This window comes from Gymnoscopelus braueri (genome assembly GCF_963280865.1).
Source record: "Gymnoscopelus braueri genome assembly, chromosome: 2".
NCBI lineage: Eukaryota > Metazoa > Chordata > Actinopteri > Myctophiformes > Myctophidae > Gymnoscopelus > Gymnoscopelus braueri.
This window is the reverse complement of record NC_137604.1, coordinates 25,580,371-25,596,202: the sequence shown is the minus strand read 5'-3', so window position 1 is coordinate 25,596,202 and position 15,832 is coordinate 25,580,371. Positions and strand designations below refer to the sequence as shown.

The 15,832-nt window shown below is 43.4% G+C and overlaps 1 protein-coding gene across 1 annotated transcript in view; it reads left to right on the top strand.

Moving 5' to 3' along the window:
* Positions 1 to 15,832, top strand: part of LOC308094822 (multiple PDZ domain protein-like) — a gene marked incomplete at both ends in the record, with an annotated part of 63,169 nt that overhangs the window by 19,615 nt on the left and 27,722 nt on the right. The window contains 8 exons of the mRNA XM_080441649.1: positions 3,124 to 3,203; positions 3,921 to 4,067; positions 6,132 to 6,317; positions 7,384 to 7,551; positions 8,348 to 8,557; positions 9,574 to 9,750; positions 12,117 to 12,240; positions 14,718 to 14,916. Coding sequence (XP_080297775.1) covers positions 3,124 to 3,203; positions 3,921 to 4,067; positions 6,132 to 6,317; positions 7,384 to 7,551; positions 8,348 to 8,557; positions 9,574 to 9,750; positions 12,117 to 12,240; positions 14,718 to 14,916 — 1,291 coding nt within the window. The remainder of the gene's footprint in view (positions 1 to 3,123; positions 3,204 to 3,920; positions 4,068 to 6,131; positions 6,318 to 7,383; positions 7,552 to 8,347; positions 8,558 to 9,573; positions 9,751 to 12,116; positions 12,241 to 14,717; positions 14,917 to 15,832) is intronic.

The following is a 15,832-nucleotide window of genomic DNA, read 5'->3' as shown; positions in this document are numbered from 1 at the left end:
ATATCACTGCTAATTATAGTTACGATTGGTAGTGATCTCTCGCTGATCGCTGGTTATTTATCTAAACGACTAACCCGCTGTTGGGTGTGAAAGCTGAGCAACGTACCAAAGCCTATTAGATTAGCGGCTAACTTAGCCTGGCTGATAACGATGGCCCTCCTAGCTTTGCAAAGTATAAAATTCCGTCACGGCCATACTGTAGTCAAACAGTGCTACCAGCTCTGTAACAACAGACAAAAGATAAGTGTGACACAAGCCTCAAACAAGGGGAGTGCATCTCATTAACCACAGATGTGTGGACTCCACGAGCTACATTACATTCTCAGGCTCACAGCTCATGTTATAATACGCGAATGGGAAATGAAAAGAAGTAATACCACAATGTAGAAATACTCTGTTACAAGTAAAAGTACCAGTATTCAAAATGTACTTGAGTAATAGTACCAATGTATTGGCATCAAAATATAGGTAAGTACTAAAAGTAAAAGTACTCATTATGCAAAATGTCGCATTTCACAAGTTTCCAAATGTATAAAATCCTTTGAAAATAGCAGATCTACAAGCTCACAACGCATCGCTTTGCGACACGTTGCGAGCTTGTAGATCGTCTGTTTTCAAATAGCCAAAGTATATATAGGTCTTAAGTGGTTAATGTATGTTTCACAAAGTAACAAGTAACTAAAGTTTTCAAATAATTGTAGTGGAGTAAAAGTATAATATTTGCCTCTGGGATGTAGTGGAGTATAAGTAAAAGTACAGAAAATTGGAAATACTACAGTAAAGTAAAAAAATACCTAAAAATAGTACTTATTTTCTTATAAGATAAATATTGTATTGTGGACTTGTTATTCTGATATTATCTGGTATTGTTACATCCCTACTTTAAGAAATAAAGATGCACATTATATTGTCCCTCTTATAAGGAATCTAGAGGGCTAACACTGGAATTGTCTTGCCAATTTAAGAGCATAATAATGAAGTACTACAGTACTTAACAGGTCACACACTGGACCATTGACATCCAACCAGGGTCATTCCTATGTTAATTCGCGCTGTTGCCATTGAGCTGCTTTTGTCAGACAATGTGAATGTTTGTTTTTGATCGTGAGGCGAGTTGAGGGATGGCAGGTCACGTCAGGTAAGTCCTAATGTTTGAAGTAAGTCTCTCGCGGGTACACGCGTGCATGCCTGTGCGTGTGGAAACACGCGTGTGCAGCTCAAACAGCTGGTGGGGGTGCCGCTCCACCACCCCGCCCCAGCTCCACTACATCCCTGGCTTCAGCAGCAAGCCCCCAGAACCGAGAGGGAGCAGTGAAGTGGACAGGACATGGTGGCCACTTATTAAGGCTGGGACCAGACACAAGAACGAGTGGTAACGTTTTTGACCAATGGGCTCGACTCAGGAGCTCGCGCACGGCAGTGGCGTCCCCAGGAATTATATTTAGGGCAGGCGAGATTTTTGTTTCGTACCCCCCCCCCCTCTATTATGCCGATTTCATCAAAATCGGTGATCGAAAACCGGCGAAAGTGGCTGTTTTCAAGATGTTTTGGCCATTATCTCTGGAACGGAAGGTCCAATCTGCTCAGTTCAAAGCTTGTTGGATGCGTGACTTTGAGGACATTAAGCACGCAATGACACCTTTTCGGGTCATTTGGCTTTTCTAGGGGAGGCTAGATCTTAGTTGGGCAGGCGACCGCCTGTCCTGCCTCGACAGTGGGTACGTACGCCACTGGCGCACGGAGGTGACACAACTGCACATGCGAGACGACTAGCAGGGGCCACTAATAGGCCCCGCCCGTCACATTTCCCAACCCGGAACAAGCTTGGGTGAAAGGGCAGTATGCGCTGGGTGAGCAACTCCATACAAGTGAATGGGCGGGGATTTTCGTTACCGCTCTATTATTTGCCAGAACCAGGGGGTCAGGCCTACATGAGGCTTTGTCTGTCCCTCTCAACGTTTTTCCTCCCGGTTCAATGTTTTTCCTCCCTGTTCAATGTTTTTCCTCCCGGTCCCTCTTTTCGATTGGCCAAGCTTAGCGTGACGTAGCCTCTGATCTTCAGATTTCAACTTATAAAGTGGTTTGTAGGTGTGTTACGTACTAGGAATTTATTCTGGGTCTGGCAGAACCAGGTCTCCTGGTCTTGTTCTAAGACAAAGGCCATTGTGCTTGGATCTAGACACATGTTGGGAAAGAATCCTCATTATACAACAGGTAGTTCCGACCAAGCAATCTGATTGGTTGAAATAGCTATCTAGCCGTGCTTCAAACCAGCATGATAGCACGGGCCTAATCACATTAATAAATCACTCCGCACTGCTTAACCGTCATTATTGGCACTTCAGTGATGCTTGCGGAACTCGGCTCCGCCTCGTTCCTGACCGCATCACTGGCGTGCCAATAATGACGGTAAAGCACACCCTCTCGTGTAATATTGCTTAAGTTAAAACTGTCAATTGGGACCACACAAATTGAACAAGTGAACACAATAAAACTTCTGGGAGTAACTATTGATAGGTCTTTATCTTGGTATAAACATAAAAACAATATTGTCATCAAAATGGGAATAGGAATCGGTATGACTAGGAAGTGTTCTGCTTTCATCACTCCCTCCATAATGAAATCAGTTATTCATTCTTTGGTTCTGTCTCATTTAGAATACTGCCCTGTAATCTGGTCGTCAGCTACAAGTAACTTGTCAAGTATTTAACTGTTATTTGTGTATTTGTTTAATTTGACTGGACTGTTGTATTTGATTTTATAATGTTAATTTGTCTTTTTGTATTCATTTTTATTTTCGTTTTATTGGTTTCTTTTTTTTACTTTAATTTCTATTTTTAGTTGTACATCTGTGTTGTATTTTCTTTGTTCAGGACCCCAGGAAGACTAGAAGCTTATTCATGTGTCTCTAATGGGGATCCTTTCATAAACATAAACATAATCATAGGTTAGGATCACCGTTCAACATACCTGCAAATTGCCTGCAGGCATTAAAGAAAACCTATGCCTTTCATGCCTACATGTTTTTAGTTTGTGTGAGTCAAGTAATGAATAAAACCTGTTTGATCCTTGAAGGGTAACTGGTACTGTAATACGAGGCTGACTGTGTGTACATTTTCACAGGAGCAAAGTTGACACCGGCTGAGGAGGAGGACGTGAGGAAGAGGTGGCAAGATGCTGTCGGGCCTCTATACGAAGTTGTTGTATGTCTCCCTCCCTGTTTTTGGCCGTAATTTTTAATATTAACCCATTAAGACCGGGGACGCATCTGTGTCACTTTTTGATTTGAGCTAAAAAGCATTATTTTACACTTAGGCTATTCAAAAATAGCAGATCTACAAGCTCATAGCGCGGCACCGAGTGCCACGCTACGAGCTTGTGGATCTGCTATTTTTGAAAAATCGTGAAAATGTGTGCAAATCTTTGAATATATATGTTTTTAAAAATCTTCGCTTCTGGGGGTCCCTGGAACAAAACATTTTAAGATGGGGGTCGGCAGCCAAATACATATAATTTTGGGTGTCCTTGACATGAAAAAGATTGAGCACCACTGACATAGAAACATACGTTTTTCAGAATACTGTTGGGATTTAGGAGACATGTAGAATCGGCTTCGGGTCTTAATGGGTTAAGCAACAGCAGTGTAATGTCAATACAGTAGAACATTATTTATAATATGTATAAATCAATCAATCAATCAATAAACAAAATGCATTAGTTATCTAAGTAATTCCTACTATTAATTCATGATGTAATTAAGAATAATAACTTGTATATTAATTGCATTTACCAGATGTTAAATACTCCTAAGCTCCTGTCTCTCACTTTCTCTCATTGACCTACTCACTTGCATCATATATCCTTATGTCAACTCATTAAATGTCTCTTCCCTTCACTCCCCACCACTACCCTCTCTCTAGGTGTGCCAGTTGGAGCGTGTCAGTGAGACAAGTGGCCTGGGCATCAGTCTGGAAGCGAGGGCTGGACACCACTACCTGTTCTCCGTTTTGCCTGAGGGTACCGTGGGACAGAGCGGCAAGATCTTCGCTGGAGACGAGATACTGGAGGTGATTGATTGATTGATGTACTTTTATTTAGTAAGACATGAGAATAACAGTACATGGAAGTACAAATTCACAATACAAGGTCTACTAAACTGGAAGACTCATTAAGCACTGAGCTTGTTTAAGATGAGAACCCCATGCCCCGTGATCACGTTGAGAGAGTGATCAGCCAATCAATCGATCATTTAGCCATTCAGTAAAGAAATGTCATTATTATCTCCACCAGGCCAAAGGCTGGAGATTATGTTTCTACCCCGGTGTGTCTGTCAACCAGCTTTTTAATATTCCCTAACATTTGATTGTTACTGACTTCTAAAATAATTGGTGGGAGCAGACTATTTGTATGAATAACACCATAAATCATGAACGCAATGTTCAATCAACCCCAAATTTGAATCGCATATTGAGGGGTGTCTATAGAGCGCACCTCCAACAGCACTTCCACTTCTGCCCTGTAGGGGGTGCAACAAATGTGAAAAGGTGAGCTGTATGTCGTACAATTGAGAATCCCAGACTTCCATTTCCCTGGCCTCATCAGCCAGCTCTGACTGGGGGATCCTCAGCATGGAGATATAATCCCCCCCCCCCCTCGGTTCTCGCTCTGCCCCGTGTCCTCTTCACAGCTGGGCGTGCCTAGAAAGCCTCCTTGGGGAGGCATTCTTACTGGATGCCCAAACCAACCTCAACTGTCTCCTTTCTATGTAAAGAAGCAGTGGCTCTGTTCCAAGTCTCTCACAGATGACTGCGCTTCTCACCTCATCCCTAAGGGAGATGCCAGCCGCCCTCCTGAGAAAACCCATTTCAGCCACTTGTATCCCCGATCTCGTTCTTTTGGTCATGACCCACATTTTCTATCTCGTGAGAGTGGGAACAGTAGATCGAGAGCTCTTTTCATCACAATGGTGCAGTACCGCTGCAATACCATTGCAATGGTATACAATACCGCTCCTGCTGCTCCGATTCTCCAGCTAATCTCACGCTTTATCCTCCCCTCACTCGAGACCCCGGGATACTTGAGGACTCATACCCAGTTTCCTGCTGAAAACCATGGCCTCGGGTTTTACTTTGTAATTTCTCAAAATTGACGTTTGCATTACTTCCATTAGCTGGTTGCCGTGCTTTGGTAGATAGAGCACGCCGTCAATGTGGAAATACATGGGGCCGCTTTCATTTACATTCCATTCTGATTTGTGCTCCCAGTCGGGCCCTGTAAAAACATAATTGACACAAGGCATTAAAGGGATAAAAAAAAAAACGATTAGTACCCCCATGGAGACTTGAATTCATGGATATTCTGCATTCCTAAACCAATAATTTGATGACCAGCGGACCGGTAGGCAGCGGTTCCGGTAGGAGACATCCATGGGGTGACTCATCGATAGAAAAAAGAAGAAAAAAAGTCATGTTGGGGGTAAACTGTCCCTTTAACAGTAAGCATCCTTTATCATAGCCTTTCCTCCAGTGGCCTGTTTCTTTTCATATGCATCACACCACACACACACACACACACACACACACACACACACACACACACACACACACACACACACACACACACACACACACACACACACACACACACACACACACACACACACACACACACACACACACACACACACACACACACACACGATGACAGAGGGAGGTAGGGGCATGCCTCCTGGCGGAGATTTTCCCTCAACTGAGCCCATTCTTTCCGGTGTAAGCTGGGATGCAGTGCTATGCATGTATAGCCTGACACTCAGACTGAATTTTCATTTCGTTTCACTCCATTATTCAGTCTGAAAGCCCTCTCAGTGCAGACGCTTTATGAGATGGGGGGCGTGGCCAAAGTGGGACTCTTTGGCGATTGGTTCATACTGGAATATCCCGATCCTGATTGGGCCGGGCCGTCGGTTAGATTTTCAACCGAGAAAACCCCGGCTTCGACAGCGTCACCGGATCTGAATGCGAGGCTATAGCGACTCAGGGGCTGGAGCCAGGCTAATGCATGTAATACGTTTTTTTTTATCAACATGAGCATGCCTTTTATACTCATCCATTGTACCCGTTCTTCATTGCCAGGTGAATGGGATCCCTCTCGTTGGGGAGACACACAAGGAGGTGGTGGACATTCTAAAGGAGGTGCAGGTGTATTTCTGCATGGTTTTCTCACGCATCATACCACCCGCTCTTCCTCACAGCGACGAGGAAGATGACGAAGACGTCCGACTCACTCTGAAAGAGCTGCTGGCTGAATTCAACGAGAAGGTGAATACATGGATAGACGGAAAAAAAACGAGAAAGGAAGCAGTTACACAATACCTTTCTGTCATTACATAATGGACAGCATCATTTAACCCATTAAGACCGGGAACGTGTCATTTTTAGATTTCTTTGGGCTATTAAAAAATAGCAGATCTACAAGCTCATAGCACGGCACCGAGTGCCGCGCTATGAGCTTGTAGATCTGCTAGTTTTGAAAAATCGTGAAAATGTGTGCAAATCTTTTGAATATATATATTTGTAAAGTGAACATTTTTAACTCAAATCTTTGCTTCTGGGGATTTTACAAATGTTTTCTAAATACTAACAGTTCTTTGAAAAAAAAACTATGTTGCTTTATCAGTGGTTTTCAAACTTTTTTCATGTCAAGGACCCCCAAAATGCCATGTATTTGGCTGCGGACTCCCCCCCAACTCAAAATATTTTGTTCCAGGGACCCCCCCAGATTCAAAGATTTGAGTTAAAAATGTATATATTCAAAGATTTGCACACATTTTGCACACAAAAATAGCAGATGTACAAGCTCACAGCGCGTCGTGTTGTCGCGTGTTGTGAGCTTGTAGACTGGCTTTTTTTTTTGATAGATGGAAAAAAGCGGTCCAAGTACAGAGCCAACCCAGGGTCCAGTTTACTAATCAGTGGTTCTCAAAGTGGGGTCCGGGGACCCCCCAGGGGTCCTTGAGGGGGTTCCAGGTTGTCCCCAGCTAAATGGTTGGTAAATCTTAAAGGAGAATTTCTGAGTAAACTCTTTTCCCCCTTAATCTGATTATTATTACATCCCAAAATGAGAGTGTTCTAAATGCACTCTTACATGTCTGTAACTCTGAGAGTGTACAAATGGAACCATGGTTCCATTTGTACACTTTAAGAGTTATGCGTGTCCGTGGCCTTATTGCATAGTAAACTAGGGGGTCCTTGAAATGAAAAAGTTTGAGAATCACTGCTCTACAGGGTATCCGTGGTTAAAATATCAGACATTTCAAGTGCTCTTCTATTATGAACTAATCTCCTTTCCTGTGTCCTTCTCTCCCCATGCCTGGCTTTGTCCCAGTTGCACCGGGGCTGTGTTATTCCCTGCCCTACGGCGGAGGACATCACCAAGCGCGGCGTGGCACTGGCCTCCACGTCGCCCCCTCTGGCCATGTGGGAGAGAGACACCCAGGCGGTGGAGCTGGAGAAAGTAGAGTCCGGACTGGGCTTCAGTATCCTAGACTACCAGGTCAGAGACGTTGCCCCCCCGGGGTCTGGACTAAACATAGCATTGGACACAATAGGGCTGGAGCATTAGGAATGCACTGGTAGGGTTAACTTTAGAGTGTGCATGATGGAAATATGTGTGGCACAGCCTCTGGGACGTTCTCTCAGGTAACGACTAGAGGATGTATATTTTATTACGCATGTAGGACCCATGCCAAGGGACTGACCTCTTTCAACCTGGTGGCCCTTATTTTGGGCATGTTATTATAAGCGAAATGTTTCAAAAATATATAAATAACAATAAAATCGACATTATTTTAATATTTTCTTTTCTTCTTTAAAAAAAAAGAAGTCAATACCAAAAATAGCTCACAATGCTTAGAACTTAAAGGGATAGTTCACCCCAAAAAATACTTTTTTCTATCGATTGGTCACCTCATGGAGACTTGAATTTCATGGATCTTTTTGTTTTTGTCGCATTCCTAAACCAATAATTTGATGACCAGCGGACCGGTAGTTAGCGGTTCCGGTAGGAGACACAAAGGAGACTCTTTGTGTCTCCTACTGGAACCGCTGCCGGTCATCAAATTATTGGCTTAGGAATGCGACAAAAACAAAAACATATCCATGAATTCAAGTCTCCATGGGGTGACTAATTGATAGAAAAAATGTCATTCTGGGGGTGAACTATCCCTTTAAGTTAACCCAATACATTGTCTACTAATTGTAAATTATATGCAAATTAGTTCTATAAATATTTGTCTTTCTCTTCATTTCTCTATTGTTCACAATCGGTGTTCATTCTTATCAAACTTTAGGATCCAGAGGATGCCAGCAAGACGGTTCTTGTGATCCGGTCGTTAGTTCCTGGGGGCGTAGCGGCCCTGGACGGCCGTCTGCTGCCTGGTGACCGGCTGGTGTTCGTTAATGACACCAACCTGGAAGGGTCCAGCTTGGACTACGCTGTGCACGTCTTAAAATCCACCTGCTACGGCCCTGTCCGCATCGGTGTTGCCAAACCTCTACCGGTATGTGGCTGCCGTCGTTTACATAATATGTTAACCACACACGAACGCATGATCGATCTACAAGCTCACAAACGCATGGCAAAGCAACATGCTGTGAGCTTGTAGATTGGCTATTTTCAGCAAAGAGATTGGGCAGGGACGGAAAAAGGAGGGGGCCTAGTATAGGACCCCTGGGGGCCTAGTATAGGACCCCTAGGCCTAGGGGACTCTGGTCAATGACGTATAGCAGTGGTTCTCAACCAGTGGTCCGGGGACCACCAGTGGTCCTTGAGGGGGTTCCAGGGGGTCCCCAGCCAAATTAATAGTTAGGAACCAAATTGACCCTTATGTGTCTGTAACTCTGAGAGTGTACAAATGGAACCAAACGTTCCATTTGTACACTCTCAGAGTTAAATGAACACTAATGATGATGACACAGTGTAGATTGGGACCCCCAAGAAATCTAAAATGGTTGAGTCCCTGGCATATCTTTTTAAATGGGGGTCCGTGGGCTAATATGTGTCAATTTGGGGGTCCTTGACACGAAAAAGGTTGAAAACCACCGACGTATAGGGTTAAAGTGGTCCTTTTTTACATTCTCAGAGATAACACTGAGGATTTTACTGTGCACATGACAACTACCACTCTGGAAAGAATGTGATCAGCCTCAAACTGATATTTTATGCCTTATGTGACTCACAAAAAGTCATTTTAGTCCACAGAAATGCCACATAATTGCTTTCTTGCTGTTTGTCTCTTGAATAGGTTGTTTTCTCCTTCCTTGTGTTGTGGACTGTGGCTTAGTAACGAGGAGCACAGCATCCAGTTACAGGGCGTCTGAATTTTTAATGCTGCTGAGAGATGAACACAATGCTAGACCACACTACGAAGAGGAGAGAGAACAGGAGAGGACTAGAGGGTGTCTAATTCACATTCCACCTTTGGAAGAAGCCAATTTTTTTTTAGAACCACACAGACATAACTTTTTTTTGTGTTGAAGCTCTAACTTTGAAACTGTGGGTTGCCTCTATGCGCAGCTGGAGCCGTGTGGAGACGTGATACCCATCTCTGAGAGGAACACGCGGGCTTCCTGCGATGGCAATGACGGACGCGTTCAAGTTAGCCTGCTAGCTGAGGCAGGCGAGGCTAGCGCGAATACCACCGCCTCCAACTCTGACGATAACATCATCACTCAGGACAGCGACTCTATAACGGTATGTAGCAGGTCGTTATGTATTGTTACATTGTTAGATGGTTTTGTACTTACTACTGTACTTGTTTGGTTATTGGGACCCAGTGGTAAAAAAAACATGAGTGAGGATGTTAACCTCTTAAGCCCTATTTTATACTTTGTCATACAATGGTGTTTTGAGTGGCACTGCTATTTTTTATGTTTCTGAAACTTTTTCAAATGTGTGGCCTATAATGACATGCCCAAAATAGGGTTACCAGGTTAAAGGTATTTTAAAGGACATCTCAGACTGTCACACAGTCTGAGATGTCCTGATGTCTTGGCAAGATGTTGAATGCAAGCCAAGGCTACAGTATTGCTTTAGTAGTTCACCTGTGTTTTGTAGAATTTAAAGCAATACTTTCTTTACTAGTTTAATATGTAAACTGTGGTGTAGGAAGAACACAGAACTTGAAAGAAAGAAAGAAAGAAAACAATGGCTATCCTCATTCAAATAAACATTGTTTCATGAAGCACTGGCTTCTGCACGTTATACCGTTATACCATTGAGTGTCGGGCAATATTATTATCATGGAAATGAGCATTGACTTTGTGTATGCAAGTCAGAGAGCTGATTCATTACTGCAGGCTTACAGTGGCAGCGGTTTTAAATGATCCAATATTCTTAATCTCACTGTCCATATGAGGACAGTGTCACAATGCTCGTTGCCATGCTGTTCTATGGTGGTGATTTTTAGCTGCGCTAAGGAGATTACCCAGAGGATTGGCTTTCTATCCTCTCACATTGTGTGGAGTGCTCAGGGCATACTGTTTCAGTATCAGTGGGTCAGGTACAGACTTACAGGGAAAGTGCTCTGTGTCATTGACGTGTTCCTCCATTGTGACTCAAGTCATTGCTACCGAGGCGGCCTTTTGTTCTGCCTTTCGCTTAATTGTTAACAATTACCTGCTGATTAAAAGCACAGTTTGCTTTAACTGCTTTGTACAGAGTCTAGCCTGGAGATACAGTATGTTCTACATGATACCACTCACGCACACGCACGCACCCACGTACGCACGCACACACACACACACACGTGGGCAAGCACAGACGTGAATTCACCGACACGTGCACACAAAGGCGGGCACAAGCATGTGTACACAGCTACTTGCACAGTACAGTATCTTTTCTCACTTTGCTCAACGGAGACAGGCCCGTTTCGAAGGCCGCCTCAGAACCTCTGTGCTGCTTGTAGTTTGTGTACTGTTGGTTCAAAGAGGGTTCAATTCCCTCTACAGTATCTTCCTGCAATGCCTCATGGAACCAAAATACACTACAGTCTATGTCTATGGATGGTGCGCGCCAATGTTGTACTACTGTCTGATACATGAACCACAAGCCCATCTACGAGCTCACAAAGCGTTGCGCGTTGCGTTGCATGTTGTGAGCTGGTAGATTGGCTATATTTTGGAGAAGAGATTGTTTGTAGAGGGGGAAAAGGTGCAGACCAAGTATAGAGCCCTGGGGGACCCCGGTCAACAAAGTAAATAGGGTTTTTTAACTAAAAGTTGATCTGAACCCTCCTGGTGTATACTCGATTAGTTTGACCCTGAATGTTGTTTGTAGCTGCCCTAGCTGCACCCTGGATGAGTAGCACGACAGGGCACAACAGGGTAGCCATAGAATTTCACACTCGATAAGTCTCTTGACGTACTTGACCTTTAGACTTACTTCGAAGCCCTTCACAATTTTTTCTTGCAATCAGCTATCATGATACAGAGATCATACTGTACTTCACCAAGGTCATTTTGACAGTGCATCCTTTATTGATTTCATTATCAGAACTACACCTTTTATTTTTTATTTTACTTCTGTGAGCCCCCCAACATACCCGCCCCCCCACACACACGGCCTCTCTACCAACTAAGCTATGGCCGACCCCTGTTATGTGTTACTGATATTCTTATCGTTGCTGTCGGGCAGAAACATTGTGTCTCTGTATTTCAACTTTTTGTTTTTTCATAAATTATAACCTTACTTTGTCGTACAAGAGATGCAAAAGTAGCTAAAAAAGCGTTGCGAGGCCATCCTTTTATATAGCTTGTATATGCTTTTTTTTCAGTATTTAAAAACATTTTGAAAGTGAAAGTGTGTCTGTGGGTTTCATAAATATTGAACCAATAACAATTATTAAGAAGAGCTAGTGACTAAATAATAACGATATTGAACACAGGTTTTATTTTTATTTTTCATTTCCTGAAAAGTAATAGTTTTGGTTGGACACACTACGTCACGCTTCCGTCCCTGCTATTTGTTGACCTCGTCACTCCTTGAGTCATTCGTCCGTTCATCACTCCTCCTTGTCAGGTCTTTCGTTCACGAGCTCCCTCATTTCTCTCTGTGTGCAGGACAAACCGCTGTGTCAGCGCCGCAGCACCATGGAGGGCAGCGATAAGCAGCAAGCGCCGCCCCCTCTCCCCCGCACCAGCTTCGAGAGGACAATCACCGTTGTCCGGGGCAACCGTAGCCTTGGTATGTTCTCCGTCTTTCTCCTGCTGGTGGTGATGTTGTCTTGGTGTGCGTACGTCGCTGGCATGGCGATGTTAGGCGCTGGCGACGACCTCCCCGAAGAGGAGTTTTGAACGAGTGATGTACTTTTAATACCTGAGAGGGAGATCAAGAGGAGGGGGGGGATGGATGGATGGATGGATGGATGGATGATTTTATTTTGTCATTGAACACAACAAAATTGTCTTAATGGCATCAATCCAATGGAGAGAGACCGATAAAATGCATAGATGTGGGATGGGTACTAATAGTAGCAGCATAGATCTAGAGAGAGAGAGAGAGAGAGAGAGAGAGAGAGAGGAGGGAGAGCGATATCAGAGTCAGAATGTGAGGATTAAGAGGGACCATAAAGAAAAAGAAATCATGGGAAAAATGTATTCATTTGTAGTACTTTGAATATGGCACTAAATATAAGAATCCGATGATATGTGATTTGTTTGTTTATTCACTCCTGACCTAACAGTGCATTTTGTTAATTGCTCCGAGACCAAGACCAAAGCCTGTTTTTGGCTTTGAAAATGTTTGATGAATGAGTTTCTGCACTTTAATCCAAGGGCTCTACGTGATACAAGAGGAAATAATATGATTACATTTCTGCAAAGGCACTAACTTACAAAGGCAGTGAGTTAATATTGCCTAAAGAGTTTTCCTACCAAAGAAGTTGTGAGAATTAAGGTATAGTTTATGCCACTGTACTTGTTTTTTGGTAGATTGTCAGTTGTCATAGCATTACTGTTTATATGAGTGTGATGTGTGAATGTGTGTAAATCCAAATGTGGAGGATTTACCAATTAGTCCGGTATCGGACATCATGAGTTGAAGCAGAGAAAAGCATTATATATTGGGGTATTACAGTGTAGTACAGTAACCTACCCTCTATTTGGTGCCACAATAATGCCCACTAATAAATATTACTGCTTACGGTGGACTTGACAGGTGATAATGTACGTGGTGGTTGATTTTAGACTGTAAGGACTTTTTTGTTTTTTAAAGACAAGGTAATGTCTGAAATTATTTAAAAATAATTCTAGGCTAAAAACACAATTCTTCTCCTTATAAGTTATACAGAATGTCTCTACATTTGTCTTTGTCTTCGTCTTTGTTGTGTTTGTGTTCTCTGAACCAGAAGTTAGATTGGGGACCGTCGTATCCCATCATGCACTATGATTGTATTGTTATTTGAATGTAACCAACTAACAATAAAATGTTTATTTGATAAAAAATAAGAACAAAGCCATTTATTTGACCAAGATAAAATTATGTATGACCATAGTGTTGTTGTGGATGTGCATAGTACGTGTGTGTGTGTATTAAAGCGAATTCAATTGATTCATACTTTGGCATGACACATTAGACAAGTACTTTTCTTTTTTCATTGAAAATGAATACTGTTTTGTTTAGTGAAAAGTATACTGTAAATCAGCCTTTATGCTTGATTTATGCTTCTGCGATTCATGCTATTGCTCGACAAAACTATATATAACTAGTTATATATTAGTTATATAACTATATAACCATATTTTCAACTGAGAGAAGTGAAGACATGTTTTTTCTCCCATTTGAAAATGTATATTCTTGTAGAGCAACAAGTTGCAGTATTTTAGCCATGGTTACTTTGCTGAGAGAGAGACAGTGAGAGAGAGAGAGAGAGAGAGAGAGAGAGAGAGAGAGAGAGAGAGAGAGAGAGAGAGAGAGAGAGAGAGAGAGAGAGAGAGAGAGAGAGAGAGAGAGAGAGAGAGAGAGAGAGAGAGAGAGAGAGAGAGAGAGAGAGAGAGAGAGAGAGAGAGAGTGTGTGTGTGTGTCTAAAGACCCTATTCACCTGCTTCTATCCGAGTGCATTAGTTAAGTTAAACCGCCTACAGCCTGCCTTGATTATGTCAATGTCAAGTGTTTGCATGCCTGGTACTGTACAGTGTTATCCTCCAGTCAACTGTGCCCTATGTCCTGTGTGATGTCTGTGTGGGTGTGTGGGTGCGTGTGTGTGTGTGTGTGTGTGGGTGCGTGTGTGTGTGTGTGTGTGTGGGTGATTGTCAGCATTAACAGTGGTGGTGTGTAAATGTCAATGTGTACTGTGTGTGTGCCTGTGTTTGTGTGCTAATCTACCCAGCGTCTGTCTTGATTACGCTGATTATGTATCAGTCCAGTGTGCTTGGACTCATGTCAGACTGATTTGGCACGTGTTCAAAGTATCCCCAGTAAACCTTCCTCTGTGTGTGTGTATGTGCATGCATGAGTGTGTGTGTGTGTGTGTGTGTGTGTGTGTGTGTGTGTGTGTGTGTGTGTGTGTGTGTGTGTGTGTGTGTGTGTGTGTGTGTGTGTGTGTGTGTGTACACAGAAAAATCCTCAGTGTTATTTTATCCATTTGTAACTGACTCTACATTTGTACAGTCTCAGAGTTGAATTACTCTAACACTCGGGATTTTACTGTGTGTTGTCGTTAGGGGTGTCGGTGTGTGCAATCAAGGACGGTTCGGCCATGCTGGTGCGCAGCGTGGTCCAAGGCGGCTGCGTCAGCCAGGACGGCAGGCTGACGGTCGGGGACTCTATTCTGGCCATCAACGCAGAGCCCACCTCCAACCTGAACAACACCAGAGCCCGGGCCATGCTCCGCAGACACTCTGTCATGGGACCGGAAATAAGGTGAGGAGCACAAAGCAAATGCAAACGAAGATTTCTGCTCCAAAGTGAAAAGTGCCCCAATTTGAAGAAAACTCTCCCAATTTGATTGATAGCGATAGGCTCTATGCACAGCAGCCATATTGGAAAGAAATTGGGCCTCTTCTTACTTCCTTAACAGGTGTTACCAATAATACTAATTAAGGCTCTGTTCCATTCTGGTCTCAAAGTGTGGTCCAGGGACCCTCATGGTTCCTTGAGGGGGTTCCAAATGTCCCTTACGAGTGTGTAACTCTGAGAGTGTACAAATGGAACCAAATGGACCCGTAATGGGTCCATTTGGTTCCATTTGTACACTCTCAGAGTTATGGGAGTCCTTGAAATTAAAACGTTTGAGAACCACTGTGCTACACTAAATGGAACAGAGCCTTCATTAGTATCATTGGTAACACCTGTGAAGGCCCAATTTCCTTCCAATATGGCTGCTGTGCATATAGCCTATTGTGGCGGCCTTAGCTGAGTGGCTTGTCTGGGACTCGGAAGGTAGCCGGGTTTCGACCCTGAGCAAGAAACGTGACCCCTAACAGCTCCCCCCCCCCCCCTGTGCCCTCATCGGAGCCGTCTAAGCAGCCATCGGCTGGATGAAGCTGTAAAAGCAATTTCCCTACCCCCCCCCAGCGACGAGAAAATACTCCTTTCCCCCTAACCCTTTCTCTAATTAAAGCCAAAATCCGTGAAAAGGTCGTTATGTCCTTGGTTGACAAAATTAGACCACTTTACCACACTGCTCTTGATAACTGGATTAACTATTATTTCAGAGATGTTTGGCTCTCTCTCTCTAAATTTAGAGTAGCCAATTATTTTTCACCCCTTTTTTTTCCCCTCCCAATTCGTTGTGCCAATTAACCCATTAATACCTGGAACGCATCTGTGTCACTTA